The 14,028-nt window shown below is 38.7% G+C and overlaps 1 protein-coding gene across 4 annotated transcripts in view; it reads left to right on the top strand.

Moving 5' to 3' along the window:
• Positions 1-14,028, top strand: part of LOC100709700 (ephrin type-A receptor 6) — a 69,943-nt gene that overhangs the window by 45,571 nt on the left and 10,344 nt on the right. For all 4 annotated transcript variants that reach the window (XM_005466902.3, XM_019357620.2, XM_025905717.1 and 1 more), the window contains 3 exons: positions 9,742-9,866; positions 10,208-10,370; positions 12,473-12,578. In XM_005466902.3, the coding sequence (XP_005466959.1) occupies positions 9,742-9,866; positions 10,208-10,370; positions 12,473-12,578 (394 nt within the window). The remainder of the gene's footprint in view (positions 1-9,741; positions 9,867-10,207; positions 10,371-12,472; positions 12,579-14,028) is intronic.

Genomic DNA, 14,028 nt, shown 5'->3' with positions numbered 1-14,028 from the left:
CGTAATGATGAGGGGGATTTACTCTCCTCTTTCCTGGGGACCCTGAGACCTCTTAAGTCTCCATCTCTCCCTCCAGCTTAATGCGTCAATAAATGGAACGCACTCCTGACCTTTGAATTGCTGACAGAGTCAGTGTGACCTGAACCTATTCCTAATTAGTGAAACCCAGCAGACCTGAGGTCAACTAGATCTACAAGTTCACAAAGGAACATCGTCTCAGGCTTGAATTAGCAAAAAATAAGAGACCTGAAATTCAGCTTTAACCTTAAACTTCAAGGTCGGGAATAGTGATGAAATAATTGATGGAGAAGGTTGAAATGAAGGAAGGGAAGGAGGTGGATTAATAAATTATGCTGGGATGTATGTGCACGTTTCCTCCCCTTTCAGCATGCGTATGAAGTTTGTATTGAGATGAAATCCTGATGAGAACTAGTCGTACTCAGTTATCTCAGTTATCAGCAGCTCAAACGAGACAGTGAGGAGCTGTGAGTGTCTGTGCTAAATAATAGTTGTCATTATTGTAATACTGCTTTGACATTTATTTAAGTATTTAAAACGAAAAGAGTGAATGATGAAGATATTTGAAGCTTGGGAAATGTAAACAACGTATAACGGATGCAAGAATCTTTTAAAGGCTGATCCCTTTCCCATGGTCGCTCACATTGAAACTTCAGCACAATATTTGCCCGAATGTTGATTAAATGTATTTAATGTTTACCCAAATGTTGATTAAATATGTATCTAATAAACTCAAGTAAACGCTAAAGCCCTCTAAATATTTCACAACTCATTATTCATGAGCTGCTTGATCAAAATACTGATGACTTTGCACCAAAACTATCAAACTGATGAGCTTAAATAAATGATAAGTTATGAAAAGTGTGGAAGAGTGTGACTCCTAAAACTAAAGCGAGGCAATCAAGAGTCGATGACACCGTTGCTTCTGAGACAGAAGAAACGCTCTTGGTTGCAGCGGCGGTGCAAAGAGAAGCTTTTATTTCATAAACTCTTGTCTGCAAAGAACAGACTGCAAAAACCAAGAGTAGGCCCATCTTGTTTAGTCTCTCATTACTCTTTGAACTGATAATTAGTGACAGCTGGTTTGACCTGCCGCGACCTCTGCCGGTTTAAACATCACCATCACTGCTGGCCAAAATGAGGAACCACGTCCTGAACGTTCTGAACTCTGATCTTTTTTTAATGACAAAGAGTCCGAACAGACGTAATCACTGGTGTGGGCATGTAACTTTTCAGATTCACACGCTGTAATTTTTACTCTAGTGAAATGCTTGCAGTGTAGTGCAGCTCAGGGTCACCTCTAAGAACACTTATTCATATTTGGCTGTGAAAAATAAGCTAGAACTGCAATGGATGGAAATCTGAAAGACAAAAAGGATAAAATTTTAAAATAAAATAAAAAATAGGGTTTTCGTGCACACAGTGCTTAATCGTTACATTCAGATGTTTTTAGTCCCATCATCACATATAAAGCGAAGCATCCAGCCATGCAGAGTCTGTCTTTGCAAACATTTGCCCTAACTCAGTGTCCTATAATAGGTTACCATTTGTTCGGTCCCTTCTAGATATTCCACCATCAGCTGTAATTGGTATTATTTTAAAGTGGAAGCCTTTGGGAGCCACAGCAGCTCAGCCACTAAGCAGCAGATCACGTAAAGTTACTGAGCAGGGTCATCGAGTGCTGAGTCTCATAGAGCGTAAAAGTCACCAACGCTCTGCTGAGTCAATAACTGCAGAGCTCCAAACCTCCTCTGGTGCTGGGCGCTTCATGGCATGGGTTCTCATGGCCAAGCAGCTCCTGTATGCGTAATGCATAGGCATGAATGAAAGTAGAATAAAAAAAAATCAAAAAATTATAGAGTGCCTTTTTGTTTTTTTCAGCGATTGTGTAAAATAGTACATTTAAACATTCATTGATAAGAACACTAATTAAATTTTAGCATTAAAAAATGTTTTGATTAAAGAGCTTGCACATAGTGGTGGATTAACCATTACACAACATAAATAAATTGGTAATTACCAATACTGTTAATTTAGGGCAGCTGAATGAAAATGAGTGAATATGATTCAGACTACTTGAATATGCTGAAAGGTTATTATGAATTTTTTTGGCCTATGGCCCAAAAATCACTCCTTAACCATTTAAATGATTCATGAATTTTCAAAATCTTGACCAATAATTTTCTTTTAATTGATAAATTGGCTAATCTTTGTATTATATAATAGTGATCATGCTCATCATGACTTCAATTTAATAAAACAGAAAGTAAAGTTGTAATATAATTAATTCTTATCATTTTTCGTTATTTAAAAGTAGGCATAGGAAAAAATCTAAACCTGTTAAAAAAACATGTATCATTATTTTAACATCTCAAGTTCAATTATCACCAAAGTCAGGAGGATTCATTTCCTGGGAAATGCCTGTACCAAATTCCACATTTCACAGTAGTCTGTTCAATACTTGTTGAGCCTGTTCAGTCTGGACCAAAGTGGTGAGCCAGCCAATCAACCAGCTCATTAGGGTGACTCTTCAAACTGTGATCCAGATTAAAATTTTAAAACCTGTGCCCATGTGTAGAATTCGCTGGCTTCCTGTGTCAAAAGCAGTGAGACGCAGTGAGAATGAAGCAGCATTAATGATGAAGTGACAACAAGGAGTCCAGACAGTTATAAGATCATATTTATGCTCCTGATCATTAAGAAAATACTTCACAGTCATTCCTCATAATTCTCTTTAGTATACAGGGAGAAATAATGTGTCGAGGTTTTTATTTTTACAAACTGAAATGTGTGCTGATGGGCTGTCATCATACCATGCAAACCAGATGTCAGGTGTGTATGTGTCATGCCTGGCACCCATCTCTCTGGCAAAGGCAGCAAGCCCAGTGGGAGGAAGTTGGAATGCAAAAATAATCTCCATAGCAGAAGAGAAGCAGCCTGTGGGGATGTTCCCATTAGGATGTTTAGAGTGGATTAACTTGTCAAACTGCCTTTCCTCAGTAGACATACTGTACACACACACATACAGAGCGAGCCAGGAACACACACACAAACAAGCAGGCAAGCAAATTCATACAAATGTGACATTTGCACACATGTATCAGCCTCGCTTTTACATGGTGTGTTGGTCATTTCCTCAGCTCTTTCCTGTTATTTCATCTGCATTTTCTTATCTTACTCCTCTGAAAAGAAACCAGAAATACTCACTTTTCTTTGATTGTTGATTGATACAACACATATACCGTAGCTCTGTTACAGAGATTACAGCAGTTTCTTTGTTGTGGTTTGGATAAATAAGAGTGATCATGTTCGGCATATTTTACATGACAAACGGGCAAAATTTTAAAAAAAGGAAATATATTCATTAAAAGGTTGAATTATTGAATCTGTGCTTCACTGCAATGACACGTTTGCTTGAGTCAGCAGCTGATTCACAGCATCACATGGGCTGAGTTTTTTAGGCAAATTTAAATGAACAAGCAATATACATGTGACATTTAATATAAGCCACTTTAGTAGGGACCCCTTTCTCATAGTGTGTTGGAAGTGCTTTTGCCTTCAGAAGTGTGTTAATTCTTCATTGTTTAGATTCAGTAAGGTGCTGGAAGGTGATCCTCTGGGATTTTTGGTCTATTTTTAGCTTGAGATTTGTCAGCTGTGTATTCATGATGAGGACACGGTCAGCAACAATACTCGGTACGCCAAGAAAATATCCCCCACACCATTACACCACCAACAGCCTAAGCTTCTGATACAAGGCAGGATGTATTTATGTTTTGTCGAAGTTTACACCAAATCATTACTGTACCATCTAATTGTTACAGCAGAAATGGATACACCAGGCCAGGCAACAGTTTTCCTGTCTTCTAATTTTTGGTGAGCCGGTGTGAATTGAAGCCTCGGTTTCATGTTTATAATTGACAGGAGTGGCACGCTGTGTGGTCTTCTGCTGCTGTAACCTATCTGGCTCAAGATTCAGTGTCTTTTCCATTCAGACATGGCCGTATGCTTATAACAGCTGGTTATTTGGTTTCTATTGCATGTTACTGTTACTGTTTCCTATCAGTTCAAAGCAGTCCGATGAGTGTCCTCTGACCTCTGGCATCAGCAAGTCATTTTGGCCCAGATAACTGCTGCTCACTGGATGTTTTCTCTTTAGATGGTTCTTCTCTCTAAACAGTTGTGTGGGAAAATCCCATCATATCAGCAGTTTCTGAAACACTCATGCAGCCCATCTGGCACCAACAACCATGCCAAAGATGAAAGATACTTTACCCCCTTTCTTCATTCTGATGCTCAGTTTGAACTTCAAAAGGTCGTCGTGACCATGTCTCCACACCTAAATGTGCTGAGTTGCTGCCATGTTGGTTACTTTGTAACTAACAAAGGGGCCTGTCGGTGTATGTATGAGTTAGCTGTACATTAAGGAAAAATATTCCAGGAAGCTTTTTTATGGTGCTGTTTAAAAAAGAAAACTTGAAAATCTTTTTAAACTCTTCAAACCGCTGTATAGGTTTAAAATAAATTCAACTAAAGTGGGATGTTCATGGAATGAAAAATGCTGTCTGCTTGAGCTTTTTTTTTTCTCGGGACTGTGGATGGACAGCCTCATTACCAGTTAAAACAGATGCTGCAAGGTGATTCGTATAATTGATTGTGATATTATGGCAATTATGGAATAATAGACAATTAAAAGCAGAATGAAAAAATTAACTGGATTATTTAGTGAGAGGAAAGTAGCAATATATTTTCTGTTACCCTTCCATCATTGGTAAATTGTTTATTAATGACTCATTATGCTCCTAATATGTTAAAGCTATTAATCAGAATTAGTAATCGTTTCTCTTCTCAGTTCCCAGGGTGCTTATTTAACCTTGAAAAGTTAAATGCCTGGTTAAGGTACCACTTTATCTTTAAATAGAATAGTTGAGATATTGTGGAGATATTCGGTTAATTAATTGTCAAGCTGTTGTTTGGGGGGGGTTTCAATGTCACGGTGTCTCAATTGCTCACCTCAGTGACTATTTTTTGCATTCTCTGCTCCATAGTTTCTTTCACTGAGCAGGTGAAGGTCATCAGCTGTTGTCCTCTCACCTCTAAAGGCAGCAATGCGTTGCAGAGCGAGCACGATGATCTCTGTATTAATGTAGAGTGAACTGCACTCTGCTCCGAGTTCGCTGTAGTTGATGCTCAGCAGAGGATTTCTCACTGAAGATGCCTCCCACAAAGTTCACTGCAGTATTCTGTGAGGTGGCACACAGAAAATCACTGCATATTTGTGTAAGGTGTTTGCTGCACAGATTAAAAATGTCCATCCACAATATTTGTGGACAGCCACAAATATAGACCCACTCTGGGTTAATAGTAAACCGTACATAAAAAAAAAGAAAGCCCAGCAGAGTCAGAACATGTTATCTGTTAAGCCTGTCAAAATTTAGACTGCAGAATCACAGCACAGAAGAATCACTTGTATTGAATTATATATTAAATTGAATCAAACCGTTATCAGAATGTGAGATTGAATGATGCACTGAACCTTTGCTGAAATAACTGAAATCAAATAACTTCTGGTTTAAATTATGAGGTCACCTAAGGTTTATGCACATTGTCGTTTAGTTCATCCCAGTCTGATTGACTTGTCTTCATCATAGTAGTTTTTAAATCCAGAAGATTACTTATTAATAAGAAATCACTAACAGCTTTCAGTGGTGGTTAAAAAAAAATTCTATCTGACTATAGCTGACGAATTTTCCAAAGGGCACAATGTCAATAAAAATGTTATAAATTTATTCAAAATTTGATTTCAGTGTAGCTTTTCACCAAGAATGAGACTGTTTCACCAAATTTTACAGCACCCATATCAGACATGTTAAAAAGCTAATATCAATCAATAGTTTAATTTACCTTTTTTTAAGGAACTTGGAAAGAATGTGGAAGACATGAAAAATGAATTTTTCATAGGATTTTATGCAGTCCTGTGAAAAACTAATCACACCCCATCATTCAGTACCTTTTTAGCACCAATAACTAAAAGTAATCATTTTCTGTGTGAGTCTGTCAGTCTTTCACATCAATGTGGAGGAATGTAGGGCCACCTTTCACTTCAACATTTATGCACAGCTCTCTTGGTTTTCAGCACTTCAGTCAGGTTAAAGTTTGACTGGGCCATTGCACCGCCTTGATTCACTATTCAATTCTCTTCTATTTCAGTCATTCTGTTGTAGTTTTGCTGCTGTGCTTGGGATCATTGTCCTGTTACGTCACCCAGTTTGGGCTGAACTTTAGCTGTCAGACAGATGGCTTCACATTTGACTCTAGAGTTCTTGGGTATACAAAGGAGTTCATGGTCAACTAAATGACTGTAAGGTGCCCAGGTTCTGTTGCTGCAAAACAAGCCCAAATCATTACTTCTCCACCCCCGTGCTTGACAATTGGCATTAGTAGTTTGTGCTGATATGTCGTGATTGGCTTTAACCAAATGCACCAGTGTGCATTATTGCCAAACATCGCCACTTTGGTCTAATCTGCAAAAAGGACATTGTTCCAGAAGTCTTGTGGTTTTATCAGATGCAACTTTGCAAACCTTGCAGCCCTTCCAAACATAGCAAGCTTATTCTTTTGGGGGTTTTTTTTGTTTGTTTGTTTTTATTTAGTCTCATGAAATTTAACAATTAACACGCTAACAAAGGTCTGTGGAGTCTAAGATGTAGCTCTTGGGTTTCTTTGCAGTTTCTCTGAGCATTGCACAGTCTGAACTTGGCATGAATTTGCTGGGACATTCCCTCCTGGGATTGTGTTAACACAATGAAATGCTCCAAACCAGAGAAACTGCTAAAACTTCTGCTGCTATAGAGGTGCTCACAATAGCTACTTACCCTGTTAATTCAGTAAAGCAGTAAGGGTGCACTTAGTTTTGCACAGGACTGCATAGAGACCTGTGCAAAGCTTTGAAAAGCTTCAAATTACTGTACATTAGAGATCCTGTCTGTTCCATGCTCTTTTCTCTGGCAGTCGATTTTTGATTTTACTCCATACTGCAGATTTCTTACTGTTGATCCGCCTGAAACAAGAAACAGACAAACAAACAAAGATTTAGCTCTGTTAGTGCCTTCATCATAATGATTTCTTTTTGTAAGAGAATAACAACAGGTCACACAAAGTTCTCACATGCTGAATCCATGCATGTTGTGTCCTGATTCAGAAGATTTTCTCTCTCTTACTTTGCTGTTTCCCCTTTTTCCTCCGGTGGATTCTCTTCAGTTTTCATCCTCCTTTGCTCTGGGAATAAGGCTGACTTCTATTTATATGCTCAGATGCTGGGGAGATGCAACCCCATGGGATTTCTTTACAGCTTTTCCTGCTCACTCGCTCTCTCTCTCCCTCTTTCCCCCCCACGTCCTTTCTTTATTTTTTTTGAGCATTTGAAGTTGAGGGTTAACCTATTTTTACATGTTGCCAATAAACCAACTAGAGCTTATAGAGTAAGCTCAATCGTCAATTATCGTTTGCCTTGTGACTTGTGATTAAACTGTAATGACCATAATTGTTCTCTTTGAGTCACTCATCCATAGCAGAAGGTGTCTGAGCAGCAGACTGATTTGTCCTGAACCTAAAATAGCTTCTTCCATAAGTGCACAGAAGGTTTTTAGAGATTTAGAGAAAAAAAAAATCAAGCTCAAGTTCTCTCACACAGTAAAGACATAAATTTATACAGTACACTATGCTGCAAACAGAAATCCCTTCTAGTAACACGATGCTCACAAAGTTTTATCCCCTAAGTGGGTTATGCATATAGTAAAGATCTGCTCAATTACACTAAAGCCAACTGAAAAACATCTTTCTAAATTACAAACTCGACATTTATGCAGACAACTTTCGTTTAAATGCATTATTTACAGTCACACATTTACCTGATTAAAATGTTAGGATGTGGATGACATTGAGGCTTTCATACAAGGAATTCTTTTAATATTTTAAATACATATACAAATAATAGTAAGACATTGTGAAATTACTCGTAACCTTAAGAAACAAAAAGTTTTGACAATAAACTCCTGTGTGACAAAATATAATTCATATTTGTGTGTGCCTTTGTCTGCATACCTTTCCATTTTTAAGTATATAACATAGATAACTACCTTTATCCTGTCTGTGTGCTAAAGCTGAAACAAAAAAGTGTTTTAGAGGCACAAAATTTATATTTTTTCTTTAGTTTTATGATCGTTTTAGTCTTTATAACAACATTATATTATAACATCAGTACATTTAAAAAATTTCTGACATGGATATATTTTTGAGTATCTGTATCACAGAAGCATACAGTCAACTGAAGTTACAGTCTCACACAGAAATGCATTTTTAAACCACTTTGAGTCTGAAGGTGTGTGCATATTGCATATTTGTCACCCGGAGTGTGCATTTTTGCAGGAGTCAGCATCGAATACCATGTTTCCTGTGTGCACCATTTTTCTTTTTGCAAAAAAAAAAAAAAAAAAAAAAAATACAAGTGGTTGAGCCGCTGGACTGTGAAGCGTTGTGTCTGGGCTGAGCTCCTGCTAGAAAGTTTTGGCTTCTTAACAAGATGTAAGCGTTGCCTCTGCACCCCAATGCATCCGACTCGCTATAGGGACATGTCACCTTTTTGTGAAGTGCCGCATCCAGTCTGTGGACTTCAGTATAGAGTAGGTTATCTGCTTCTCTGAGCATGAGGACAATTTATGACATCAATCTGCTCCTGAATTTGTATTCCAACAATGATCTCTCAAACAGCACGCACAGCAACAGGGGGGACTGGATCTGTTAGTTTGCCAAATCATATTGTGTTGAAGCAGAGGCTTTATGAATAATTGATGGTAAATATTTGACTCTCTGCTAGGTGATTTTATGATGTCCTCAGCAGCCTTGTGTAAAATATTTCCCCAAAACTCAGCAATAATGACAAACATGATAAACAGTTGGTGTAGGTCTAGTGGTTTTTGTGACAAAAATGTCTCTCGCAGACTGAACATTACACAGTAGCTGGACAATAAAAATGTTTCCTTTTTTTTCCCTGTCTTACTTTTATCTTGGGTATTCCTGTTCATGCATTTCTCTGCCCTACTCGTGATATTTCACAACAGCTATTTTACCTGAAATTGTCTACTACAAACTGCAGAGCGAGGATGTACATAAGTTCAGCTTCAGATGTTTATTTAGCTTTTCTTTGGCAATTGCAGCCGTATAACTGTTTCTTTGATGCTTACATCTTTTCTCTGATGACTGAAGACACTTTTGAAATCCCTTTTGCAGTACCGACTCTAAATTCAGTGAATATACTTCAGAGTTCACCTCAGAGGCTAGAGCAGGAAATGGCCTGGATCACTTGTTTCCTCACTCTACTGGGCTTCTTGGCCAGGCGACTCTTGGGCCCCCAGATGTGCTAGAAACATATTGTTTATTGTGTTTTTTTGCTTGCTTATGTTTCCCAAAGTGTTAATGTGTTTACAGGTTCACCATTTTGACAAAGGCACTTTTCAGTAAGCCAACCAATTGGAAGAAAGTCAGTCAAATAAGTCAAGTATTTTTTGTTGATTGTAGAAACACGGTGATGGATACAGACACTTCTTATCAAGAAATGCCAGTCATGTAAAAAGACATCACTTTCAAACTTTAAAGCGCTGTCGTTCTCACAGCTTTCTTATCACCGCTGACTCAAAACCCTGCACTCTTTCACTTTACCCTCAGGTCCTGCTCTGGTGGGTGTAGTCAGGAAGGACTGGGCCTCTCAAAACAGCATCGCCCTCTCCTGGTCAGAAGTGGAAAAGCCACCCTCAGACATAGTGGATTATGAAGTGAAATATTATGAGAAGGTAAAACCTTTTTGTCAAATTGAATGACGTTCTTCTTCTTCTCTCAGACTATGTTTATGTACAATGTGTAATTCTCTTTGTGGCGAAAGCGTTTTTTATTGCCGTTGCTCTAGAATGCACCACAGTGAATAATTGAGAAAGCCAAACATAAGTGTAGAGCATCCATAATGTGTCATTATCCCTGCTTTGTTCACCATCTGCTCTGATAGTTAATAGGACAGAAATGATGTCTTCTGTTAAGACATTGCTGTGATAATGGGTTTATGCAAAAACACGTTTATCTCTTGTGCCATAATGTGGCTTTGTTTATCATGTTTGGCAATCTGTTTCTGCTTTTCTAGGAGCAAGAGCAGCTGAGCTACTCATCAACACGGACCAAAGCCCCCAGTGTTGTGGTAACGGGCCTCAGACCCTCGACTGTTTATGTTTTCCATGTGCGCGCTCGCACTGCTGCTGGTTACACAGCGTACAGCCCCAACTTTGAGTTTGCAACAGCAGCCGAGGGTATGATTGCAGGGGATGGGGCACTGGGGAGTTGTGGTTTGTGTGAGTTAGGGAGGAACGGCACTGATAATCAGGCAGATTTGTTGTTCCAGATGGATTTGGAGTATGTTTTAAAACAATGCACAGGAGAGAAAGGGAGTTGGAAAGCCACAGATGTGGAGCCATCACTGTCGATTACCAGCTCTATATAATCCTTGGAGACGTTTTATGATCATTCTTTGCTACGAGTCACTGAAACTCATCAGGGCTTATTGAGGCATGAGCCATTTATTTAAATGCTTATAAGCTTCCATAAGTTCCCAGTTCTGATGGTCTGCTTGAGCATGTATGGCACCCTTTAGATGATGAATGTGTATATATTCACTTGAATATTCTCACACTTCCCTATAAGAGTGAATTTGATATAAGCCCGTTGACATTATATAGTGCAGCTCATAAGTGGCACAGTTCAAGTTTACTTTAATTTTACAATAACTGTTGGAGAAATGTAAGAAAAGTTATCCTCAAGTAAATGTTTAATATATGTGAAATGAAACATTTACATGTCAGTGAAGGAAATGTTCCTGTCTCCTGCTACTTCTTATTATTTACCAAATATATATCACCAAGTTGATACTGACAATGGATGCAAGACGAGCACCGGGCAAAAAATAAAGGATGTTAATTTGCAGTGCAAGAGAAATTTTGTTTAAAGGCAGATGTGATTAAACAGTTTTTCATTTCCTGGGCAGTCCTGTGACAAAATAAGTACTCATGATTCAGTAGCTTGTAGAACCACCTTTAGCACCAGTAACTTGAACTAATCGTTTTCTGTGTGATTTTATCAGTCTCTCAGATTGTTGTGGAGGAATTTTCTGCTCACTCTTCTTTGCATCGTTGTTTTATTTCATTGAGGTTTGCAAACATTCAATTTTGCACTTAAGGCCCCACCACAGTATTTCAGTCAGTTTGAGGTCTAGGCCATTGCACCAACTTAATTCTTTGGGGGTTTTTAGCCATTCTGGTGTAGATTTGCTGATGTGCTTGAGATCATTGCCCTGTTGCAAGAACATGTTGTTATACACATGACTGCTAGGTTATGTGGCTGTACAACAAGCCCAAATCATCACCCGTCCACCACCATGCTGTGTTCTGTTGGATTGTCTTCAAACATGATGCTGTGCATTATGGCCAAACATCTCCACCCTGGTCTTGTCTGTCAAAAGGACTTTGTTCCAGAACTCTTGTAGTATGTTTGGATGCAACTTTGCAAACCTATTAGGGAGAAGAAACTTTTTCTTGTCATCCCTTTCAAACACAATACACTTGTTCTGATTGTAATGTCCTAAACTTTAACATCTAACATGATAACTGAGGCCTGTAGCTCTGACCTTGGGCTGACTGTCTGGGACGTTCACTCTTTGGAAGATTGTGACATTATGTTAACACACCTGAATGCTCCAAACCTGCAAAATGCCAAGACCTCTCCTTTTATGGAGGTGACTACTCCTCCTGGTGACCCCTAGTTAAAGTGCATTTTCTTAGCAGCATCTGACAGCTACTTAATTACTAAGGAAAAAGTGTACTTAGTTTTTTCACAGGACGGCACTGAGTCCTGGAAAGTGCATTTAAGACATTCATGGAGCAATAAATATCCATGACCGCCACTCACATGCAATTGATGAAAAAAATAATTATTTCAATGTACAGCTGAATTTTCCATCCAATATGATGAATTCCTTGCAATCCAGCCGCATCATGCACATCTCACTCTTTTAGATTAAGATTATGGCAACCTAGTCAGAATTAAGCCCAAATGTCAAAACAGAAGCCAATCAATTACAACAATAATATTAAATAGGCTTTTTCATTTCAGGAGAGACAACTAATCTTCTAAAGAGGAAACTTATAAAATGCCTGGATTGTTTCTTTTCATTGGGTATAAACATGGATATTGTTTTAAATTAGTAACAGAGAAACCACAGTCGGTCTGTTCAGTACATTTTGTGTCACAAAGCAGTTTGTCCTTCCTCTGGTATCAAGTCTGGGAGGGAGAGTTGTTAATATTCAGATGAATGATCTTTCCGCCGTTTTCACCGTCACTTTGTTCTCACTTTCCTCAGATCCTGATATTGCTGATCAGGGTCAAGTTCTGGTGGTTGTCACAGCATCTGTAGGAGGTTTTTCCCTTTTGGTCATCCTTACCCTCTTCCTTTTAATCACTGGACGGTAAGACATCCCCTGTTTTTTTGTGTGCACACGCACACAGACACACACACACACACACCTTTTCCTCTCATAATCTCCAGAGTGAGGCCACAACCAGAAGTCTGTTAATGGACTCCTTTTTTGCCACCAAGCAGACACCCTTATTTTACAAATGGCTGAACCAATTTTCTGCCTAATTACTCAGCATGTAATGCATGTACCAGCAGTTTTCTTCATTCCATTAACCTCCCCAGGTTGGCTCAGAAAGTTGTCTTCAGTCTGCCTGTGGTTCACAGCGTTTTTACCATTAGTGGCACTTATTAATAAACAATGAAAAATGGCCAGAAAGTGTGGATACTCTGTCTAGATTCTGACTTAATTGTGATACAAACCGAAATGATAATCTTTGATTACACAATTTGCAAACATTACATTAAGCTGAACATATCTAAACTGCAGTCTACAAAAAAGCTGAAAAAAAAGGATGACAACACTATCTATGTTAAAATGACTCTATATGGGAAATGAGCCACCAACATTGTTACTTTGGCCTATCTTTGTTTTCACCTGAAATACAGTTAAGGTATATACAGTAAATACAGTATTTCTTTTTTGCCAAGATACCAGACCGTCTTGTAATTTTTTAAAGTGCTGGTGAGCAATAGTTCTCCAGACATCCTGAAAGTCTCTTATCTCTTTGGACACTGGCTGCTTTTTTACTCATTTTCAATTCATCCCTTGTACCTGAGCATTTCCAGAGTGTTTGGAAATTATTGTTGTTTCAAATTGACACTATAGGTGCATCTAATAATAGAGTAGGTTTAATGGTCAGAGGGTCAGAGGTCAAGTTCTCTGAAGATCTTGTGAATGCGATAACTCAAGAACAAGATGATGTAATATTTTCAAATTGATGCTATAGGTCAGGGGTGGGGGGAACGCCAGGCCTCGAGGGCCGGTGTTCTGCAGGTTTTAGATGTGTCTGTGATCCAACACAGCTGATTTAAATGGCTAAATTACCTCCTCATCATGTCTTGAAGTTCTCCAGAGGCCTGGTAATGAACTGATCATTTGAGTCAGGTGTGTTGACCCAGGATGTTACCTACAGAACACCGGCCCTTGAGGCCTGGAGTTCCCCACCTCTGCTATAGGTGTATGTATTAGGAGCTTGAGGGATAGCATTGGTGAACACTAGTTTGTTAAGCCACTTAACACTGACCTATGAGTCATTCAAACAAAAAAGTCACCAAACTCAAGAATTGAACCATGGTTGTCTCTACATATAACAGACAACTTAGCAAAGAACCATTCTTAGATTTTTTCTTCAACTACTTTTGTTATTCTGTCACAAACACTCTTTATTTGTTCTCATTTTTACCCTTCAGCTGTAAAAGACTCACGCATCATTGTCATCACCCCACCAGCCAGGCTGGTGGGTGAGAACAAGGACACAGGGTTTTTAAATTCATACCAT

This window comes from Oreochromis niloticus, linkage group LG1 (genome assembly GCF_001858045.2).
Source record: "Oreochromis niloticus isolate F11D_XX linkage group LG1, O_niloticus_UMD_NMBU, whole genome shotgun sequence".
In the NCBI taxonomy this organism is placed as follows: Eukaryota; Metazoa; Chordata; class Actinopteri; order Cichliformes; family Cichlidae; genus Oreochromis; species Oreochromis niloticus.
This window is presented reverse-complemented; position numbering and strand designations above follow the sequence as displayed.